At 40.7% G+C, this 22,097-nt stretch overlaps 2 protein-coding genes and 1 long non-coding RNA gene across 4 annotated transcripts in view; 2 read left to right on the top strand and 1 right to left on the bottom strand.

Annotated features, from left to right (window-relative positions):
* LOC112244960 (tetratricopeptide repeat protein 7B) overlaps positions 1-6,487 on the bottom strand; it is a 62,637-nt gene extending 56,150 nt beyond the window's left edge. Inside the window, exons 1-3 of one of the 2 annotated variants that reach the window (XM_024412865.2) lie at positions 6,286-6,487; positions 1,999-2,153; positions 725-893 (exon numbers count right to left, since the gene is read on the bottom strand). In XM_024412865.2, coding sequence (XP_024268633.1) covers positions 725-893; positions 1,999-2,153; positions 6,286-6,406 — 445 coding nt within the window. In that variant the 5' untranslated portion in view covers positions 6,407-6,487. The remainder of the gene's footprint in view (positions 1-724; positions 894-1,998; positions 2,154-6,285) is intronic. The other variant, XM_024412866.2, reaches the window with a different exon arrangement.
* Positions 5,420-7,750, top strand: LOC121847727. The gene is made up of 3 exons (XR_006084551.1): positions 5,420-5,835; positions 6,122-6,254; positions 6,413-7,750. It is a non-coding gene; the product is annotated as an uncharacterized LOC121847727 (long non-coding RNA).
* A 2,676-nt stretch (positions 7,751-10,426) lies between these two features.
* LOC112244970 (ral GTPase-activating protein subunit alpha-1-like) overlaps positions 10,427-22,097 on the top strand; it is a 77,651-nt gene continuing 65,980 nt past the window's right edge. Inside the window, 1 exon segment of the mRNA XM_024412881.2 lies at positions 10,427-10,812. Within this exon segment, the coding sequence (XP_024268649.2) occupies positions 10,707-10,812 (106 nt within the window). The 5' untranslated portion in view covers positions 10,427-10,706.

Below are 22,097 nucleotides of genomic sequence, written 5' to 3'. Positions count from 1 at the left end.
ATTCTAAGGGATAGTTCAACCAAATTACATTGGTTTTCCTGTGTCCACAGCAGCAGAGACAATAAAATACATAATTTGAAGAACAAACATCAGTGGCAATTCATATCTTGTAGTAACGCTGTAAAAAAGACTTTAATCTCAAGAGAAGACAGATTGAATGTTAAAAAAAGGTTATTTTACTTAGAAAATAGTCCTGATCATATAGGTCTAAACGATATCCAAAACAACACACTGAATTCATACATTTTCAGTAATTGTTATTGTAAAGCCTTTCTACTCAATACCACAACTAATTTTACCAATCTGTGAAGTAAAGTCGTTAAAGTATTCAGTAAGTCACCTGTGTATTTCAGATGGAATCAAGGCATTAGAATGTACCAGAGGCCATCAAAATAGAGCACATTCTGCAACAAAAAACGGACCCCCCCCAGCCCGGAACTTCCTGGCTGGCTCGTTTTTTTTATTTAGCTGGCTACACCATGTATTAACGGGTAACACTGGTTATGCAGCTTCCCAAACCATACCTCTGTCCCCTTGAAACAAAAATGTGTGTCTAGATTTTGATTTGGGAAATACTTGCAGGGTTCTTCACGCACAGGGTATTTTGTGACGGGCCACCCAGAGGTTTTATCACGCCCTCCACCTTATGCCTCTTTTTTAGCCTGGAAAAACCCAGACTGGTGTAATGTGAAGGCATACTACAATTGGTACCCAAGGCTCTTACCTTTGGTAGCGTATGCCTCGGCGATCATGGAGAGACGGTAGACAGGGGCTCCCACCAGCGCCAGCTCGTCCAGGGTCACTTTGCCATACTGGTTGATGGCTTCACTGTAGTCTCCCTCCACGTAGGACAGCTTGGCCATTAACATGCTGGCCTCTTGCATGTAGTCCGGCTGGGCACGAAAGGAAAGAGAAGAGACAGATAGTGTTGTTTTCTCCTGCACACAAAGACGTGTAGCTAAATGTACACGCTTCAGAGAAAAAGAGGGCATAGAATCTGCACGAGGGAGTGATGCAGTGTTATGAGGTTCTATAATTCAAAGGGGATTCTCTCAGTTTGGAAAGGCAGTGAGTGTAAAGCCAGATACTGATTAAACCAGTGTTACCTTTTGTAGTATTAGAATACTGTTATAAGTCTGGTAGTTCTGAGCAATTAACTGAAATTTCAGTTATTTTTCGTTTTTTAAACAACTAATTGACCGACATCAATTCCATTTTGGGTGTTTGTTTTCTGTGAGCTCAACGCGCATATTGCACAGTTTCTCAAGAGATAAATCAGATCCAGCTTGAACTGTGAGATGTAGTAGGGAGTTGTAGTTTCCAACAGGCCAATATTATAGGTAATTTAGTGCATAAAACCTGGTAATTAACTACAATGACAATCCATTATGAATCTCCTTGTCTGACCTGTTTGTTTTACGCCTGCTACGTTAGGTTGGTGTGGGGCGGAGACAGAGAGAAGAATGCGCAATCGTGGATATAGAGCAGCTGTTGCTTCGCGAGGTAAAATACATGATCTGAGTGATTGATAGTTGGTTTTCATCAGTCATAAATGTATGCCTTATTTACTTTGAAAAATTACTAAAAGATTCATTTTGTCAGGCAGCATAGGCAAGAACTCTATAGAAATTAGACTGACTTGGAATGAAATAAGAAAGTCATCAAATAAAATATCTTATTCAAGTTATGCAAATAAATGATGGTTAATAAGTGATAAGCAGTAATGGGCAGTCACTACCATCACAGGACTTTTAATAATTGTTTTATTCTATGTTGTTAAAGCATTCAATCCAAATAATCAAAACCAAAATGGAAAACCGTGATTACTTTTTAATAATCGAACCGAAACAGACCTCAAAAATCACTAATCGCTCAGCATTGAAGACTGCACTACACTGTTATAACACTATTACAAGACTGAAATAGACTGAAAAGTAGACAGATGATGTATACTAATATAATGGTCATAGGTGAAGTCTACTGTGTTACATCAACTACCTTGAGGTTCCCTCGGTCCAGGGCAGCGGTCAGGTGTTTGTGGACCTCCACTAGCCTGGGTCTTGGGCCCCTGGGGCTGGCCCCCTGCTTGATGGGGTTCTCCTTGATGTACTGCTGGAGCTTGGCCTCCCCCAGCAGCAGCTCCCCCAGGTCATCTGAAACACAGTTTAGACTACCCTTAGACTACCCTCCCAGTTCAACAGGGTCTTGTATTCAAAAGGCACCAAATGTGTTATTTTATTTTATTTCACCTTTATTTAACCAGGTAGGCTAGTTGAGAACAAGTTCTCATTTGCAACTGCGACCTGGCCAAGATAAAGCGTAGCAATTCGACACATACAACAACACAGAGTTACACATGGAACAAACAAAACATACAGTCAATAATACAGTAGAACAAAAGAAAACAAAATGTCTATATACAGTGAGTGCAAATGAGGTAAGTTAAAGAAATGGAAATGGATTGAAACCGGGAAGGACTACCTGACCTTGTCCAATAACAAACGTGTTTTTGTTTTCCAGCGCAAAAAGTTTGCTGTGTTTTTCTATGATGTTCACTAATGAATATGACCTAGAACAAGCCACTGATTTCTTACCAACTAGGCTAACTACCAGATTCATAGGTGGAATGACAACACACATCATGTTCCAATAATATATCACAGTAAAGACAGATCAGTCAACCCCGACTAATACGCAGAATCTCAAACAATCTGTACAATACTATAGCATCAGTATTCAGAAAAGTTGATGGGAGGGGGGGGGGGTCATAATTTCAGCAAGCCATGACACCCACCATCTCAGATTGTTCTGAAATCTAATTTGATCTCTGAGAAATCAAGCTAATTGATTGCACACAAACGGTCCCTTTTAATTGATAGCTTCACATAATATTCAACAAATACAGTACCCAACATCCAATTTGGACCAAACGTATTCTTATCATTGAGTAAAATGGTCAAAAGCCACCTAAGGGATAGTGACTAAAATGTTGTGACAACCCTAATAAAATAATCAAATTAAAAACCATTGCATGGCAGTAACATGATTCTCAATAAGAAAACAGCTATATTTGTAGGGTGATGAGTGACATTTACCATTAAACCCAGCCCAAAACCATTATTTCAATTGTTTTGTTGTAAAAACACCAGAAAATCAGCTCCAAGTGGTTTTAATTTAAGACCTCTGTTCCAAAGCATTGCCACACATAATACAAAGATATATGTGACTGTATACAAATGTAAGCAAGGTTTGAAATGATTAGTTGTAGTCAAATATTCTGTTTGGTCTTCTTGCGTTCAATTTGCAGTCTGAGTCTACACATTTTTTGTAATTATGTTCTGGCTCCCTAACCATCTGCTCAAAAAATATATAAATTGTCCAGCGGCTGAATCTAGTTGATGATCCCTGCTATACAGTGTGTGTTTGGGACTTTCACTATTTGAAGACCATTAGAGACCATAACATTACTACCATTAGAACTAAAGCCTAATGGTTTGCTTGTATGCAAGGAATGGTCTAACTTATCCAGACCAATTGTTTTTAACGGAATAAACCACACACAGAGGGGTCGTTTCCTGGACATAAATTAAGCCTAAGAGAAGGACAAACTGAATTGCTTTCAGGGCGGACTGGCTTGAATTGTGAGGATGACCATACAATTTATTTTGATCGTCAGCAAAAGCTATTGGTTTTCTACCCAAAGTTGCAAAGAAAATGTTGTGATCTATTTAATAAACACAAGAGACCAGTAAAATGGATGTGGTGGTAGTAGCATGAACAGTGGCATCTAGTGGGCATAACGCAGTACTTTCACACTATGGTAAATAGTGCAAGCGACTTCAATGGCTAATTTCTCTGAACAGGGGAAAAACCCATCACTAGATTCACAGGGAATAAATTACAAAAAAATGAAGAAGCAATACTACAAGCAGCATCTCCATACTACTTGTCAGACATAGAAAACTGAAACTGTATATAGGTTCTTGGTGTAGGATTGTCGTGGGGGTCAGTGGGTTTTGATAATTTTATTGAATTCCTCATGTCTTACGGGGAAAGGGGGGTACCTAGTCAGCTGTACAACTGAATGCCTTCAATTGATATGGGTCTTCCGCATTTAACCCAACCCCTCTGAATCAGAGAGGTACGAGGGGCTGCCTTAAATTGACATCCATGTCTTCAGCGCCAGGGGAACAGTGGGTTAACCGCATTGCTCAGGGGCAGAACGCCAGATTTTTACCTTGTCAGCTCAGGGATTCAATCCAGCAACCTTTTGGTTACGGGCCCAATGCTCTAACCACTAGGCTACTTCATTATTAGGAGGAATTATGGTCCAAATTGGATGTTAGGTACTATACTTATTGAAGATTATATGAATCCTATATATTAAAATGGCCAATTTGGGGGCAATCAATTAGTTTAATTTCTTAGAGATCAAATTATATTTCAACAAAATAATATGTTTCAGGAATGCTAATCTTATCCGTTTCTAACTACAGAAACGACTTGAGATGGTGGGTGTCGAAATCCTCTCGTTTGTCCTTTTTGAGGTGGAATGACTCAGGGATAAGAGCAAAGAGAGAGCAATAGTAATGGCGTCTTTTTGTAGGCACTAACTTCGCCATGGTTCGTTGGACAAAGCCAAACGGGAAATGAATGCAGTTTTTGTACGGTTTTGGGATAAATGCCAAAAATAAGGTCTGTGTTGAACCCAGGTTAAGGAGATCTTACACGTTTTGTTCTACGAGATCACTTTCATCAGCAAACCTCACTTTTTGTGAATTATGAAGCATTTATTGTATGTAATCAAATTTAAAAAACAAAGCACAAAGGCTTCAATATTCATGTTAACTGACTGATACTATAGCAAAGAACAAAACGTATAAGATCTCTTAAGCCTGTGTTAACCTCAGACCTTATTTTCGCCATTGATCCTAAAACCCTGTTATTTTCCCATAGGATTGGCTGAACGAACCAGAAGTAACTAACTTCCGGTTATTAGGACTACAAGTTGGCGAGCTCTAAATAGGGAGGACCAAAACTGCTGGTTGGAACTGGGCAGGCTAACTCTCATTCTCCGTGATGCAAAAAGACAACTCACTACACATTGAGAAGCCTGGTGTGGTGCAATGTTTGTAAGACTAGAAGATTATAGGCCTAGGTTTGTACAAGATTAGTAGTATGAGTGTTATTCAACCCCTCAATGCCACGCTTTTAAGGGGACTTGTTGGCTAATCCAGTTTGTTACGAGTTTAACTGGCCCATTATGCATGACAGGAGAGTGTGACCCTCTGGTCTGACTGACATAGGTATGTATGCCTGTCAGTTTACATCAATAAACATACATTAATTCCAAAATAAGATATTTCAAGGTGAAGTCAGCAATATGACATCATCATACCATCTCAGTGACTTCCTGCTTACAGGTTTTCCACTAGTTACCACAGCCACAAAGTAGAAATGGCCCATTTCGTAAAATCTATGAAAGCAGAAACGTGCTTTTTAGTCTTCGTTTTGGGTTAGGGTTATGCATAAGGTTAGCAGTGTGGTTAAGGTTTCAAATTAGATTTTAAGATGATACATTTTAGGAATAGGCAGGTTCATGACTTTGTGGCTGTGGTAACTAGTGACGACCAACAAACACCAACGGAACACAAATCTGCAAAGACCGCAAATATTTCTCACCTCCTTGAAGGATACTCACTGCTCAAAGATTTCAATTGAGTTTTTGTTCATTTCATTAAGTAGTTAGTCGCCCGATGTTATTGATATGCAGCCAGGAGTACAAGTAACGTTAGATTCTTAAACTATGTTTATGGAGCCTACCTTATGCAACTGGTAAGACAGCTAACGTTAAGCTAGCTCAGTAAAATATTTTAGAACATTTTCCTGAGTGAAAACGTTCAACCAGTATGCATAGCGCCGGGAATACTCTCTGCCCAAGACAAGTTTAGCTAGGCACACGGTGGTAGCTAGGCTGGCTAGCCCTGCCTTAAATTACAGAAAACTGTCAAAACAAGAAATAGGAAGTGAGCGCGTATGCACACTCAAATGAGCTTTGGTGTTTTCGCTAAATAGTTATAAACCATTACGGTGTTTAAAGATAACCATTTCGTTTTTACAGATGACCTAGAAATGGCTGGCTAGCTGGAACCGACTCGCAATGGAAATTGCATTCACGTTGACGTGGTTAAGAAAGCCCTTGGATTCTGCTCCCTGTCCAGGCCCCAAAACGCTGAATGAACCGCAGAGCAAAAGTAAATCACGAATCGCAGACATATTTCTTACCGTTTGATATTAGTTTAGCAGACAGCTGCCGTACGAGCTCTGGTATCTTGTCCCATTGCCCTTCCGAACGGCACCGTTCTATCTCGGTCTCGAGTCGTGACCCAGACTTTCTCGCTGTCATCTTCAGACTCCGGCGTTAGCAGAGACCAAAACACGACAGCCACGAATCATCAGCTGCGGTACGGGTTGGAATGGAAACAGCGACACCCCCGGTAGCTGTCACTCTCACATCTGTCAGACGTTGAACTGTCAATGTTTTTATTCTGGTTTTATTACCATTTTCAAAAACGCATGTAAGGACATATTCATAGCTATGTATTATATCACCATGTTTGTTTTGTTTAGCCAACTGTTCTAATGTTTACAATGTGCAACCAGGCAGTCATGATGGAATAGAAATACTTTAATACCACACATTCATATTGATACTTTATCCCAAAAGGCTTTAGGACAAGAACATACTACTGACTACATGCTGAAATCTTGCTCCCAAACATATCCCTTCCAAGTCAGTTTTAAGAACAAAACAGTTCATTCTTTTCTAACCAACATTCACATTGGTGCCCAACAATTCACATTTAAAATATTGAGCTTATTCTTGGCAGTAGAGTTTGGGCAAGTAAAAAAGCTTTCTAACCCAAGTCATATGAATAATAACACTTGGCTGTTTAGGTAGAAGAAACTGGCTGTGGTAGATGGTGAGGGTGTTGCTAGAATCTTTATCTATTTGAATCTCCAAATCTCCAAACTACTCCAGCTACTACTCCAGCTCTCTATGGTTTAGGAGCATATCTTTCGTAAAACCTGCTCAATTTAAAGGTTAAAACATGCAGGCCCAAAATGATGCTCCAGAGCTTTTGTATAATTTGAGCCAGTAGTTTTAAAAGTAGTTCTCATGAACCCAACAAGTCCCTGAAAATTGTGCACAATTGTATGTTACGTCATCCACTTAAGATCCCGGACTACATCTTTAAGACACATGTTGGTTCTGCTCTAGGCCACACACAGCATCTGGAAGTGCAGTATGAGTGTCATTAAGACAGACAGCAAGAAACAAATGAATACTACATTGGAAGGTGTAAGACATTTAGCCAACTTAAAGGTATAGACAGTCATTTCAGGTACCCTACCAGTAATATAATAGGTGATAAAAAAATACAAGAAGTAGAACTGGCAGAGACAGGTATGGCAAGAGAGAATAATGGATATTTGGCAAGGTTACAGTACATTGGAGGCTGATATACTGTAACTTTCTATAGATCTAACAGTGTTGGTCCATTTATATTGTACATTTATCCTATGGCTTTGAGCTACTGTTAAGGCAAACCTGTAGAAAATCAGAGTCTGGAAATTCATTTTCTCCATATCTGTTTTTATCTTGCCCACTAAAAATGGTATTGGAACATACAGTGAGCTCCAAAAGTATTGGAACAGTGACCATTTTTGTTGTTGTTTTAGCTCTGTACTCCAGCACTTTGGATTTTAAATTCTACAATGACTATGAGGTTAAAGTGCAGACTTTCAGCTTTAATTTAGTTACGGATAGTCCTGAATGAATCGTGAATAATGATGAGGAGAAATATCATAACCCCCAATGAAATGCTAACCTCCAGTTATTGTAATGGTGAGAGGTTAGCATGTATGTTTGTTCATCTAACATTCTCATCATTCACGACTAGCCGTAATCATGGTAGAGTCAACATTAATGTAGAAGTGTTAATAAACATTCAATTCTTATTTACAATAAAAGTGACTCCAAAATGACACAATACATGATTTACCATTGATTTCTGTTGGGCACAAAATTATCTGAAACATAACCAAAACAAACAGCCAATGCATCCAACAAGCTCGTAAATTCCCAAGCTTGATGTAATCATTGCATGCTAGGAATATGGGATCAAATACAAACATTTTGACTACTTTAATACACAAGTGAATTTGTCCCAATGCCTTTGGCCCCTTAAAATGGGGGGACTATGTACAAAAAGTGCTGTAATTTCTAGACTGTTCACCTGATATGGATGAACATACCATCAAATTAAATCTGACAGTCAGCACCTCATTGTCTAATGTTAAATTGTAACCCCTCCTGTCTCCGCCTCCAGTATTTATGCTGCAGTAGTTTGTGTGTCGGGGGGGATAGGGTCAGTCTGTTATATCTGGAGTATTTCTCCTGTCTTATCCGGTGTCCTGTGTGAATTTAAGTATGCTCTCTCTAATTCACTCTTTCTTTCTCTCTCTCGGAGGACCTGAGCCCTAGGACCATGCCTCAGGACTACCTGGCCTGATGACTCCTTGTTGTCCCCAGTCCACCTGGCCGTGCTGCTGCTCCAGTTTCAACTGTTCTGCCTGCGGCTATGGAACCCTGACCTGTTCACCGGACGTGCTACCTGTCCCAGACCTGCTGTTTTCAACTCTCTAGAGACAGCAGGAGCGGTAGAGATACTCTCAATGATCGGCTATGAAAAGCCAACTGACATTTACTCCTGAGGTGCTGACTTGTTGCACCCTCGACAACTACTGTGATTATTATTATTTGACCATGCTGGTCATTTATGAAGATTTGAACATCTTGGCCATGTTCTGTTATAATCTCCACCCGGCACAGCCAGAAGAGGAATGGCCACCCCACATAGCCTGGTTCCTCTCTAGGTTTCTTCCTAGGTTTTGGCCTTTCTAGGGAGTTTTTCCTAGCCACCGTGCTTCTACACCTGCATTGCTTGCTGTTTGGGGTTCTAGGCTGGGTTTCTGTACAGCACTTTGATATATCAGCTGATGTAAAAGGGCTATATAAATACATTTGATTTGATTTGAATCCAAAGTGATGGAGTACAGAGTCAAAACAACAAAAAATGTATCACCTTCCCAATACTTTTGGAGCTCACACTAGTTATATTTACACCTACAGACACACACGTGACATGATACAGTTAAGAGGACCCGAACCCATCTCATCAAATTGATGCAAACTGGTGAGGGCCCAAAAAGGTGACACTTTTTTTGTTGTTGCACTGAAACATGCAAAAAAAATCCCTGCTAGGGGGAAATGCAGGTTTTAACTAATTAAACAACAAAGAATATGACATGATCATATTCTTTTTACAGTCGCTGTGGTTGACGGAGATTTCGATGCTAGGGAATTGTAGTTTCTTTAAAACGATTTCCCCCTAAAGTAATCGACGTATACTGCGACGCTAGGGAATTGTAGTTTTTTTTACAACGACTTCACCATTAAGTAATCGAACAAAAAGGGAGGAATCAAACTACACTCCGCAGGGTTTGACAAAGCAGCGCACCTCGTTAGACCATACAAATCAAATCAAGAAAAGTTTAGATGAGAAAATTGTCTCGAATTTTCAATTAATATGCTGATAATTCAAGCCTATTCAAACCTGATGTAAGTAAATATCTAGTTACACTACTTTCACTTTGCTAAATTAGCTTTCAGATCACCACTGAAATCACAGAACAGGGAAAGCAATGTGTTGCATGGCTTCAGTAATGTGCTGTTACCTGTCCAGTTCCAATCAAATCAGTGCATTTGGAGAAAGGGAGTCAGGGACCCTCTTCCATCCACTCCCTCACCTCCTAATTACTATTGCCTCCACTGTCAAGCTTTTGGCACCACTTTGGTCACTCTTTCTCTATCAAATTCAATATGCTTTAATGGCACGAATGGTGTTCAATGTTGTCAAAGCGGAATGATACACATAAAAATATGAAAGCAACAACTCTCTCTCTCTGAATTCAATTAATTCAAGGACTTTATTGGCATGGGAAACATATGTTAACATTGCCAAAGCAAGTGAAATATATAATATATCTCTCTCTGAGACATAGATCTCTCTCCGCCTCTTGTTAGACAGAACACAGACAGAAGTCTGACAGATCAACATGATAAACACTTGAAGAAAAAGCCATCGATTCACTTTTCCATATAATGTGAAACTTTAGCGTTTTCATTGAGTGGTCTTTGAAATTACAATTACAGATTGCTTTCTTGCTTGGGCAACATTATGCCATTTATTAGGTTCTGAATGTCATGTACAATGTTTTAATGAATCAAACCAGCCACTACATTATTTCACTACCCTGTAACGTAGTTGAATTGCTCTGATTTCCATTACCTTGTTTTTCATATCTCAAACTCCGCCATGTTTTGAGATTTTGCGGAGAGGTGTGTTGGTTGGGTTACGGAGAGGGTAGCAACATTTTACATACGCTTTTCTTCTGGAAAATGCACACCTCTCAATTAATTTTATCTATTTATATACATTTTATCGTCCATAAGACTGTTAGGTCGCAGTAACGTTACATCAAATGACAACGGTCCCACAGCTCACTTGTGGTTAGCTATCGTTTGAAGAAGATTAGAAGGGGCTTGCTCCCTACAAATTCTTTCGTCTCCTGCTTTCGGAATGTTTTCCAAAAAGCCTCATGGGGACGTCAAAAAATCTACACAGAAAGTGTTGGATCCAAAAAAAGATGTCCTGACACGTCTGAAACACTTGCGGATTGTTAGTGGTAAGTCGAAATGAGACATTTTGGTCGGCTAGCTAGCTAGGCTATACAGTAGCTTGATGCTACAGCTAAACCAAAGCTACCGAAGCGAGCTCGCGACTTTTTCTGTTGATGCAGAGTAGCTAACATGCATTGGCTTGTTTCTACTCCCATCATTTGACAGATTGGAAGCGTACAGTTGTAGCTAGCCATTATATAATATCATATTTTATTGTATTGCAACGCTTGAAATTAATTTGCTGTGCTGAAATGTGTGGCAAACAGTACAAGTTATGTCAAAACAATATAGTTGCATACCGATTGTAATCAGTGGTTTAGGATGGTCCATATCTATTCTATTCTGCAAAGAAATCGAGACGTCATCCATGTTTTGATATACGTTAAATCACATTTGTCAGCAGTCCTTGATTTCTGTTTTGCCACTTGTCTTATTCTCTATTTGTGGACTAAAGATGGGACATACAGTGCCTTCAGAAATTATTAATACCCCTTGACTTATTCCACATTTTATTGTTACAGCCTGAATTCATAATGTATTACATTTGTGTTTCTTAACCATCTACACACTACCCCATAATGGATAAGTGAAAACATGTTTTTAGAAATTTTCGAACTTTCAATGGGATTCAAGTCTGGGTTTTGGCTCGGCCACTCAAGGACTTATAAATTCTAGTTCTGAAGCCATTCCAGCGTTGCGTTGGCTGTAAGCTTGGGGTCATTGTCCTGTTGGAACTTCAATCTTTGCCCCAGTCTAAGGTTGTTTGCATTCTGAAGCAGGTTCTCATCGAGGATTTGCCTGCATTTGGTTCCATTCATTTTGTTCCCTTTATCCTTACCAGTCTCTGTCCCTGCTGTGGGAAAAGCATCCCATAGGAAGCAACAGTGTCTGTAAAAAAAAGTGGTCAGATGAAGCACATGCTAAACTACAGGACTGTTTTGCTAGCACAAACTGGAATATTTTCCTGTATTTTTCCAATGGCATTGAGGAGTACACCACATCAGTCACTGACTTTATCAATAAGTGCATCGAGGACGTTGTCCCCACAGTGACTGTACGCACATACCCCAACCAGAAGCCATGGATTACAGGCTAAAAGGTAGAGCTGACGCTTTGAAGGAGCGGGACTCTAACCCGGAAGCTTATAAGAAATCCCGCAATGCCCTCCGACGAACCATCAAACAGGCACAGCGTCAATACAGCAGACCTGCCAACATGCACGCGTTTTGTGTACCAACTACGCAATTCTCTGTCCAATGAAGAGAGCCTGATTATTATTATTTTTTAAACCATTTGTAATAAAAAATACATCCACTGAGTAAATCTAACATCCTGATTCTCGAGCTGCAACACACAGACATTTACGGAGTTTGTGTCAAGATTTAAAGGAGATTAATACATTATTATTTGACGTAGCTACCCAATGTCTGTCCCTCCTCCTGTTTGTTGTGATGCTGAGTTTGCTGACTGTCATCTGTACGTAAACACATGGACAAATCCGGCAGACACAAATCCCCTCTGTGTTGTTGTGGAAAGGTAAACACAAATTGTTTTAAGCTAACGTTAGCGAACATAAGAGGACATTCAGTGGGCTCTAAAGTGCCAACAGTTCACTTGCATTTGCTAGTGATTTTTTTTAATGCAAATATGAAAAATAACTGGTCGCATTTGTGCGAGTGTGATATACATTTAATTCTGCGTCCCATTAGTTGTATTTTCCATGTAACATTACAAGGATCACGCAACCTGGTAGACTGTAACTGTAATTATGATCCATGCCACAAAAAGCATTACAAAAGTATAATCAAAAATTAATATAAAAATCTTGCCATTAAATGGAGTTGGGAGTTTAGTAGAATGAGTGTCCGGTATTGGCTATGGCTTTGCACTAGATTTGAGATTTCATAAATTTTGAAAATCTGAAATGATGTATGCGCTGCAAAGAAATACAATCGACACTTACAGAGGCTGAAACAGCGGACTCTTCTAGCTAACAGCGTAGCCTACTTAAGCTTTGCACGGCCAGGCACGACTCCAACACCATTGTGACGGGTTGCATCACTGCCCAGTATGGCAACTGCTCGGCCTCCGACCGCAAGGCACTACAGAGTGTAGTGCGTACGGCCCATTACATCACCGGTGCTGAGCTTCCTGCCATCCAGGACCTCTATAGCAGGCGGTGTCAGAGGAAGGCCTTAAAAATTGTCAAAGACTCCAGCCGCACTAGTCATAGACTGTTCTCTTTCTTTTTTTGTATTTTCTGAACTGCATTGTTGCTTAAGGGCTTGTAAGTAAGTATTTCACTGTAAGGTCAACACCTGTTCTATTTGGCGCATGTGACAAATAAAATTTGATTTGACCAAGATTCTTCTTGAATGGTTGCTCAGTTTGGTTTGACTGCCAGCTCTAGGCAGAGTCTGGGTAGTAACATATTTTTTCCAATTTCCCAATGATGGAGACAACTGTGCTCTTGGAAACTGTCAACACTCAAATTGTTTTATACCCTTCCCAGAATTATGATGAGGCATATATCCGATCTTCTAATTCTATCTTCTAGACAGTTCCTTGGACTTCATGGTATAGTTTCTGCTCTGACATGCACTGTCAACTGTGGGATCTTATATAGACAGGTGTGTTTATTTCTACACGGAACAAAAATATGAATGCAACGGTCAACAATTTCAAAGATTCCTCAGACCAAGGTGGAGGACCTGAGCTGGTGTGGTTACACGTGGTCTGCGGTTGTTATGCTGGTTGGACATTCTGCCAAATTCTCTACAATGACAATCGAGGTGGCTTATGGTAAAGATATGAACATTAAATTCTCTGGAAACGGCTCTGGCGGACATTCTTGCAGTCAGCATGCCAATTGCACACTCCCTCAGCTTGAGACGTCTTTGGCGTTGTATGACAAAACTGCACATTTTAGTGACCTTTTATTGTCCCCAACATAAGTTGCACCTGTGTAATAATCATACTATATTTAATCAGCTTCTTGATATTCCCCACCTGTCAGGTGGATGGATTATCTTGGCAAAGAAGAAATGCTCACTAACAAGAAGGTAATAACGTGCACAACATTTGAGAAATAAGCTTTTCGTGCATATGGAACATTTCTGGGATAAGTTTTATTTCACGGAGCCTACATTTGACATGTTACATTTTATATTTTTGTTCAGTGTAAGTCAAGTCCAAACTATTGAATTGGCAACAGGTAGACCCCAATCAAGTTGTAGCGACATCTCAAGGGTGATCAAAGGAAATTGGATGCACCTGAGCTCATTTGAGGTGTGTCCAATATTTTGACTGGCCCTGTATGTTAATTAGATTTGTGTTTAATTTTCAATCATTTGTAGAAAAAAATAAGTCAAGGGGCATGAGTACTTTATGAAGGCACTGTATAATAAAACCAGATTGGAGATATCATTCAATTCATTGAGGGAGTCTGCATGATTGTCAGGTCAATAGGGGTCTGTTTGGAAGATGGTCTTAGCTCTGTCAGTGACATTGGGTGGACCCTGTGAAAAACAGCAAATTTAAACTGGGTCTGCCTTTGGGATTTGTCAGTCAGAAGCTGTGTTCAAATACCCATACTGTATACTACATACTTAATGAGTATATACTATTAGTTTATTTTAGTATACTGTAAACTAACGGTATTCTTTCAGTTGAGCATACTTCACCTGTCGACCAGAAGTTGATGCTGTTGTTATGCAACCTCTTGCTAGATGGTTAGCATAATAAATAACTTGCTAGACATCTTACGACTTTGTGTGTTTGTAAATTCAGAGAGTTGTCAGGTTGTCCGTTCATAAGTTCAGAGCGAGCACTGCCCGTTCTGGACAAGGAGTAGGGTTGAGCTGAGCATCCTGACCCCACAACGGCAGTCAAACATCCAAGCTAACTTGCTGAAGTTGGCTAGCTTGCCAGCTACTTCCAGACACAAATGAGAGAACACCTCTCTCTGACCATTTTACTTGGCCAAGCAGAGCTGGTTAGGCTGTTTTCGTGTTATCTACAGCGTTGGTGACTGCTGCACGGAAATAGTTTCCACTGCTTGTATACTTCGTATTTTGGCAAATGTAGTGTGAAATCTGGGAACTTTTTGCATATATCCATACTATGACCTGTAATCATACTACATAGTGCTGTTAGTATGAGTATTCGAACACAGCTCGAGAGTGCAGAATCCAACCGGGCAATTCCACGGTAACAGTGATGCTGTCAAACAAAAACCAATGATTACAAAGTTAAACAAACCATACAATTCTATGCACAAGGACTACTTTCAACAATTTCCACACAATTTTACTAAAACGCATTTACTTGAACAGTGCCGATCAAAAGTTTGGTTTAGCATATGATGGCACCAACAGTACAATCAGGTTTTTGTTTGGTATGCATTTTAAGGTGAAAAGTCTGAAGCTGTGTTCGTATACCCATGCTAACATACTGTGTACTACATACTTAATGAGTATATACTAGCGGTCGACCGATTTATGATTTTTCAACACCGATACCGATTATTGGGGGACCCCCCCCCCCAAAAAAAAAATATCTGATACCGATTAATTGGCCAATTTTTATTTTTATTTATTTGAAATAATGACAATTACAACAATACTGAATGAACACTTATTTTAACTTAATATAATACATCAATAAAAATCTATTTAGCCTCATAAATAATGAAACATGTTCAATTTGGTTTAAATAATGTGTTGGAGAAGTAAAAGTGCAATATGTGCCATGTAAAAAAGCTAACGTTTAAGTTCTTTGCTCAGAACATGAGAACATCTGAAAGTTGGTGGTTCCTTTTAACGTGAAACTTCAATATTCCAAGGTAAGAGGTTTTCGGTTGTAGTTAATATAGTATTTATAGGACTATTTCTCTCTACCATTTGTATTTCATATACCTTTGACTAGTGGATGTTCTTATAGGCACTATAGTGTTGCCAGTGTAACAGTATAGCTTCCGTCCCTCTCCTCGCCCCTACCTGCGCTCAAACCAGGAACACATCGACAACAGCCACACTCGCTCCACAAAAGCCGCGGCCCTTGCAGAGCAAGAGGAATAACTACTCCAAGTCTCAGAGCGAGTGACATTTGAAACGCTATTAGCGCGCACCCCCCCTAACTAGCTAGCCATTTCACATCAGTTACACCAGCCATTAGGCTGATAGGCTTGAAGTCATAAACAGCGCTGTGCTTGCGAAGAGCTGCTGGCAAAACGCACAAAATTGCAGTTTGAATGAATGCTTACGAGCCTGCTGCTGCCTACCATCGTTCAGTCAGACTGCTCTATCAAATCATAGACTTAATTATAAAATAATAACACACAGAAATACGAGCCTTTGGTCATTAATATAGTCGAATCCGGAAACTATCATTTCAAAAACATAAACATTTATTATTTCAGTGAAATACGGAACCGTTCGGTATTTTATCGAACGGGTGTCATCCCAGAGTGTAAATAATCTTGTTACATTGCACAACCTTCAATGTTATGTCATAATTATGTAAAATTCTGGCAAATTAGTTTGCAATGAGCCAGGCTGCCCATACTGTTGCATATACCCTGACTCTGCGTGCAATGAACGCAAGAGAAGTGACACAATTTCACCTAGTTAATGTTTCCTGCTAACCTGGATTTCTTTTAGCTAAATATGCAGGTTTAAACATCTGTGTATTCATTTTAAGAAAGGCATTGGTGTTTATGGTTAGGTACAGTCGTCCAACGATTGAGCTGACAAGGTGAAAATCTGTCATTCTGTCCATGAACAAGGCAGTTAACCCACCGTTCCTAGGCCGTCATTGAAAATAAGAATGTGTTCTTAAATGACTTGCCTAGTTAAATAAAGGTATAAGATTATTTTTTTTAAATCGGCGCCCAAAAATACCGATTCCGATTGTTATATGAACTTGAAATCAGCCCTAATTAATCGGCCATTCCAATTAATCGGTCGACCTCTAGTTGTTACCTACCCTTACCACCTGGGGACGGCCCGTCAGGAAGTTCAGGATCCAGTTGCAGAGGGAGGTGTTTAGTCCCATGGTCCTTAGCTCAGTGATGAGCTTTGAGGGCACTATGGTGTTGAGCTGTAGTCAGTTATTAATAGCATTCTCACTTAAGTGTTCCTTTTGTCCAGGTGGGAAAGGGCAGTGTGGAGTGCAATAGAGATTGCATCATCTGTGGATTAGTTGGGGCGGTATGCAAATTGGAGTGGGTCTAGGGTTTCTGGGATAATGGTGTTGTGAGCCACGACCAGCCTTTCAAAGCACTTCATGGTTACAGATGTGAGTGCTATGGGTCGGTAGTCATTTAGGCAGGTTACCTTAGTGTTCTTAGGCACAGGCACTATGGTGGTCTGCTAAAAACATGTTGGTATTATGGACTCAGACAGGGAGAGGTTGAAAATGTCAGTGAAGACACTTGCTAGTTGGTCAGCGCATGCTCGGAGTACATGTCCTGGTAATCCGCCGCCCTGCGGCCTTGTGAATGTTGACCTGTTTAAAGGTCTTACTCACATCAACTGCAGAGAGCGTGATCACACGGTTGTCCAGAACAGCTGATGCTCTCATGTATGTTTCAGTGTTACTTGCCTCAAAGCGAGCATATAAGTTATTTAGCTTGTCTGGTAGGCTTGTGTCACTGGGCAGCTCTCGGCTGTGCTTCCCTTTGTAGTCTGTAATAGTTTGCACGCCCTGCCACATCCGACAAGCGTCGGAGCCAGTGTAGTACGACTCGATCTTATTCCTGTATTGACACTTTGCCTGGTTGATGGTTCGTCGGCAGCTCTGCCCTTTAGTTAAGTGTGAATGTTGCCTATAATCCATGGCTTCTGGTTTGGGTATGTACGTACAGTCACTGTGGGGATGACGTCAATGATGCACTTATTGATTAAGCCAATGACTGATGTGGTGTACTCCTCAATGACATCGGAAGAATCCCGGAACATATTCCAGCCTGTGCTAGCAAAACAGTCCTGTGGTTTAGCATCTGTTTCATCTGATCACTTTTTTTATAGACTGAGTCACTGGTGCTTCCTGCTTTAATTTTTGCTTGTAAGCAGGAATCAGGAGGGACACAATGAGAACACAATGGGAACACTCTGATCATGTTACTCGCCCTAGCAGAGCTAGTTAAGCAGTTTTCATGTTAGCCAGAGCGTTGAGGACTGTAACTGTGCTGCTTGCAACCATTTCATTATTCTTTTTGGCAAAGTTTACTGACCCCAGCCATATTCAATGGGTGTTGAGCGCTCGTAAATGAATTATTCTGCGCTCTTGTACTCTCAGACGAGTGCTCTGAAATCGGAGTAGATAGCCAGAATGAATTTACGAAAGCACCCGAATGTCCATTGAGAACGCACAAAGACTATACCATTTAGCTAAGCTAAGAATGATGGGAATAATCAAGTCAATAAACGTTAAGTAGTTAGTTAGCCTATAGTTAATATACTGGCAAGCTTGATGTATAAGTAGCCAACTAACATTACCGTTAGGTAGCTAGCTAGCAAATGGTACATACTGCTGTAATGATATGTTATGTGGTTCGTAAAGACGACGTAGCAAACAAATTGTAAGCCAACATAACGTCATTACATTACTCAATATTTTCTTAACATTTGTCACATTCATTGCTTTAAGTAATTATATCTACTCTTGTTGTACTTCGGCTGCAAATTTTCCACCAATTTCTTCAAATCTAAAAACAATGTGAAGCCTGCGTGTATACTTCATATTTTGACGAATTTAGTATGACATCCGGGAACTTTTGACCTACTATGATCAATAAGTATACCATGTACTCAATCCACGTCACAAATAGTGCAGTTAATATGAGTATTCAAACACAGCCCAAGTCCCAGAATCACTCTTATCATGGAATTGCAATACTATATTTTCAAAGGGTCCTGAGTATAAAGCCACAATCCCCTTTGTTGCATGGCATGTTCCAAGGCCTTTTTTGATATGCTCTTGAGTGGAAATGAGTAGATGGTTGAATGATGTTGGTGTTGCAGTAGCTCTGAAAATGATGAAAGCTTCATGGCATTGTGACTTGTGAGTGAAACATTGCAGTTCCATCTCAGGAACCCATTTCCTCTATTGTGTTCAATGCCGTTACCAGGTTTCCTGTTTCCATTGTCCCCCAGTACAGCAACTACTGTGGGAGCACAGACTGTCATCGTGTCACTGTGCTGCTGTGCCAATAGCAGAGGTTGGAGAGGCGTGTGTGCTGCTGAGAAACAACAGCCACATGCTGTGTAATAATGCAATGTTTTAAATGAGATGTTATGCCTAGCGTTTCATCTTATTGGTTGTTGATGAATTAAGAAAACATTGTGTAGGTTAATTCATGTAAAACTATAGGCTAATATCACAACTGTAGTATCTAGCAAAAATATGTTAATTGTGACAGTCTAAAGACATGACTTGAGTGCTGTGCTTTAGCTAGGTAACTGTAAATGCACGTTTTATTTAGAAAGTAGAGGTATTGTTCCCTGATTTATTTTGTGCTGCACACAGTGTACACCTTCAGTGGCTTCAGTTTGCCAAGGAGGAGGGAGTAGGCTAGGAACTGCACTCTGGAAAGCGGGATTTGTGTGCCCTGACACGCACACTATCCATGGGGAATTTCAGGCCCAGATAAGAATCACGCAATCATGTTGAGGATATAGGCTCGGCCTAATAGAGAGAAGTGTGGCTACCTGACCATTATGGCAGCTGAGCAACAGAGGACAAGCTTCTGGCATGACGCCACACAATGTGTAACCTATGTCAGTGTTTCCTGTAGCTTAATCCACATCCAGGACTTCTTTAAAGTAACTGTCCAGTGTTTCCTGATTTCTATGAAATATGAACATACAATAAATAACAATGTGAGTGAAATAGTTAATCGCAATATTTTGGAAGGAAAACAATGTTTAAAAATGTGCTTTTCTGTGTTGGAATGGTGTTGGTGTACCCCAACAATAGAATGGTTAGGGTGTATATCGGTCATTGAAAATATTTGTGCAAGTGGACTGCTAATCAGACTGCATCCTCCTCAGGAGGATGACATCATCCTTTTAGGAAATAGCAAGCTTTTTTAGAATCTCTGTTTGAGATACAAATTTGAGGTGGGGAACTTTAAGTGTTTTTTTTGTTTGTTCTCGAATTCATGCTTTGGCCACATGCGTATGGGATGAGTCAACAACATTCCGGTATGCGTTAACAGAGTATAAACCTTTTTAAAAGTGAGATTTTCACAGGACAGTTTCTTTAACCAAAATCTTCAATAGAACGAAACTAATAGAGGGGTGGGGGGATAGTTATCAAATGTCGATAATTTCAAGCTGCAGTAGGCTAAACATTATGGCAACTTGCAAATGGTAGCCTAACTCAGAACAACATCTGCCTGTCTGTGTCTTTGGGAATGAGGAGTTGATAATGTCAAGTCATTGCCCTGTCCTTTATTGCCTTTTATTTACAGTCAGATGCTGTTTAATTCTATTAGCCTATCAGCCAGCAGCTCCAGACAACAGTGGACATCACACTACCAAATTGAGGCTATAACAAACAATCCAATGAGCTCAAGATTATTATTATTAGGATATCTTGAAGTTTTACTGTTTCATAAAATGAATGGGGCCCTCTTCTGTTGTATATGTAACTACCATAATCTGTGTCCCAAATGTCACCCTATTCCCTATACAGTGCAGAACCATATGGCCTCTGGTCAAAGTAGTTCACTGTATAGGCAATAGGGGGGCATTTGGGTGCAGCCATAGTGTTTGTCGGAGCCAGGCACTGGTCTGAATGCATCATTTAGGTTTGAATACTACCACCATGTCAAAAGAACAAATCCAGACAGACCATGTGTATGGTTGGACCTAGTCAATGTTCCTAATCGCAGTAGTATATCTGTGTGCTATAGACAAAGGCTTGGCATAGCTTAGTGCTGCTGACTACATCCTTCATGTAAACATGGCCAGGGAGAGAGAAGGAGAGAGCGGGCCATTAGTCTCTCCTAAGTGTTCTTACCCGCCTGACGCTGCTCTCTTCCACAAACTGTGTGCTTCCCAGATGGCACACTATTCCCTATTGTGCACTACTTTTGACCAGAGTTCAAGGTCAAAAGTTATGAATAGGGTGCCATTTTAGATGCAGTCACAAGCCTATCTGATAAGGAGACTTTTCTCTTCCGTGTGTTCTATTTTGGAGGTGGAATAGTGGTTCTGCCTGTTGCTATCTCAGCAGAGAAAGTCAACAAGAACATGTCCCCTTCCTTCCCCAAGCTTGGCTATTGTTCAGGGCGGAACAGTTCTGGCACACAACTGGGCCAGCTGAGGAAGCTGGATTTTGAGAGCGGGGTTCCGTTTTAAATCAAATCAAACCAAATGTATTTAATATCCCTTCTTACATCAGCTGATATCTCAAAGTGCTGTACAGAAACCCAGCCTAAAACCCCAAACAGCAGGCAATGCAGGTGTAGAAGCACGGTGGCCAGGAAAATCTCCCTAGAAAGGCCAAAACCTAGAAAGAAACCTAGAGAGGAACCAGGCTATAAGGGGTGGCCAGTCCGCTTCTGGCTGTGCCGGGTGGCGATTATAACAGAACATGGCCAAGATGTTCATAAATGACCAGCATGGTCAAATAATAGTAATCACAGTGAACAGGTCAGGATTCCATAGCCGCAGGCAGAACAGTTATAACTGGAGCAGCAGCACAGCCAGGTGGATTGGGGACAACAAGGTGTCATCATGCCAGGTAGTCCTGAGGCATGGTCCTAGGGCTCAGGTCCTCCGAGAGAGAGAGAAAGAAAGAGAGAATTAGAGAGAGCATACTTAAATTCACACAGGACACCGGATAAGACAGGAGAAGTACTCCAGATATAACAGACTGACCCTATCCTCCCGACACACAAACTACTGCAGCATAAATACTGGAGGCTGAGACAGGAGGGGTCAGGAGACACTGTGGCTCCATCCGATGATACCCCCGGACAGGGCCAATCAGGCAGGATATAACCCTACCCACTTTGCCAAAGCACAGCCCCCACACCACTAGAGGGATATCTTCAACCACCAACTTATCATCCTGAGATAAGGCCGAGTATAGCCCATAAAGATCTCCGCCACGGCACACCCCAAGGGGGGCGCCAACCCAGACAGGAAGACCGTCAGTGACTCAACCCACTCAAGTGACGCACCCCTCCTAGGGACGGCATGGAAAAGCACCAGTAAGCCAGTGACTCAGCCCCTGTAATAGGGTTAGAGGCAGAGAATCCCAGTGGAGAGAGGGGAAC

This window comes from Oncorhynchus tshawytscha, linkage group LG11, assembly GCF_018296145.1.
Source record: "Oncorhynchus tshawytscha isolate Ot180627B linkage group LG11, Otsh_v2.0, whole genome shotgun sequence".
NCBI classification, from domain to species: Eukaryota; Metazoa; Chordata; class Actinopteri; order Salmoniformes; family Salmonidae; genus Oncorhynchus; species Oncorhynchus tshawytscha.
This window is presented reverse-complemented; position numbering and strand designations above follow the sequence as displayed.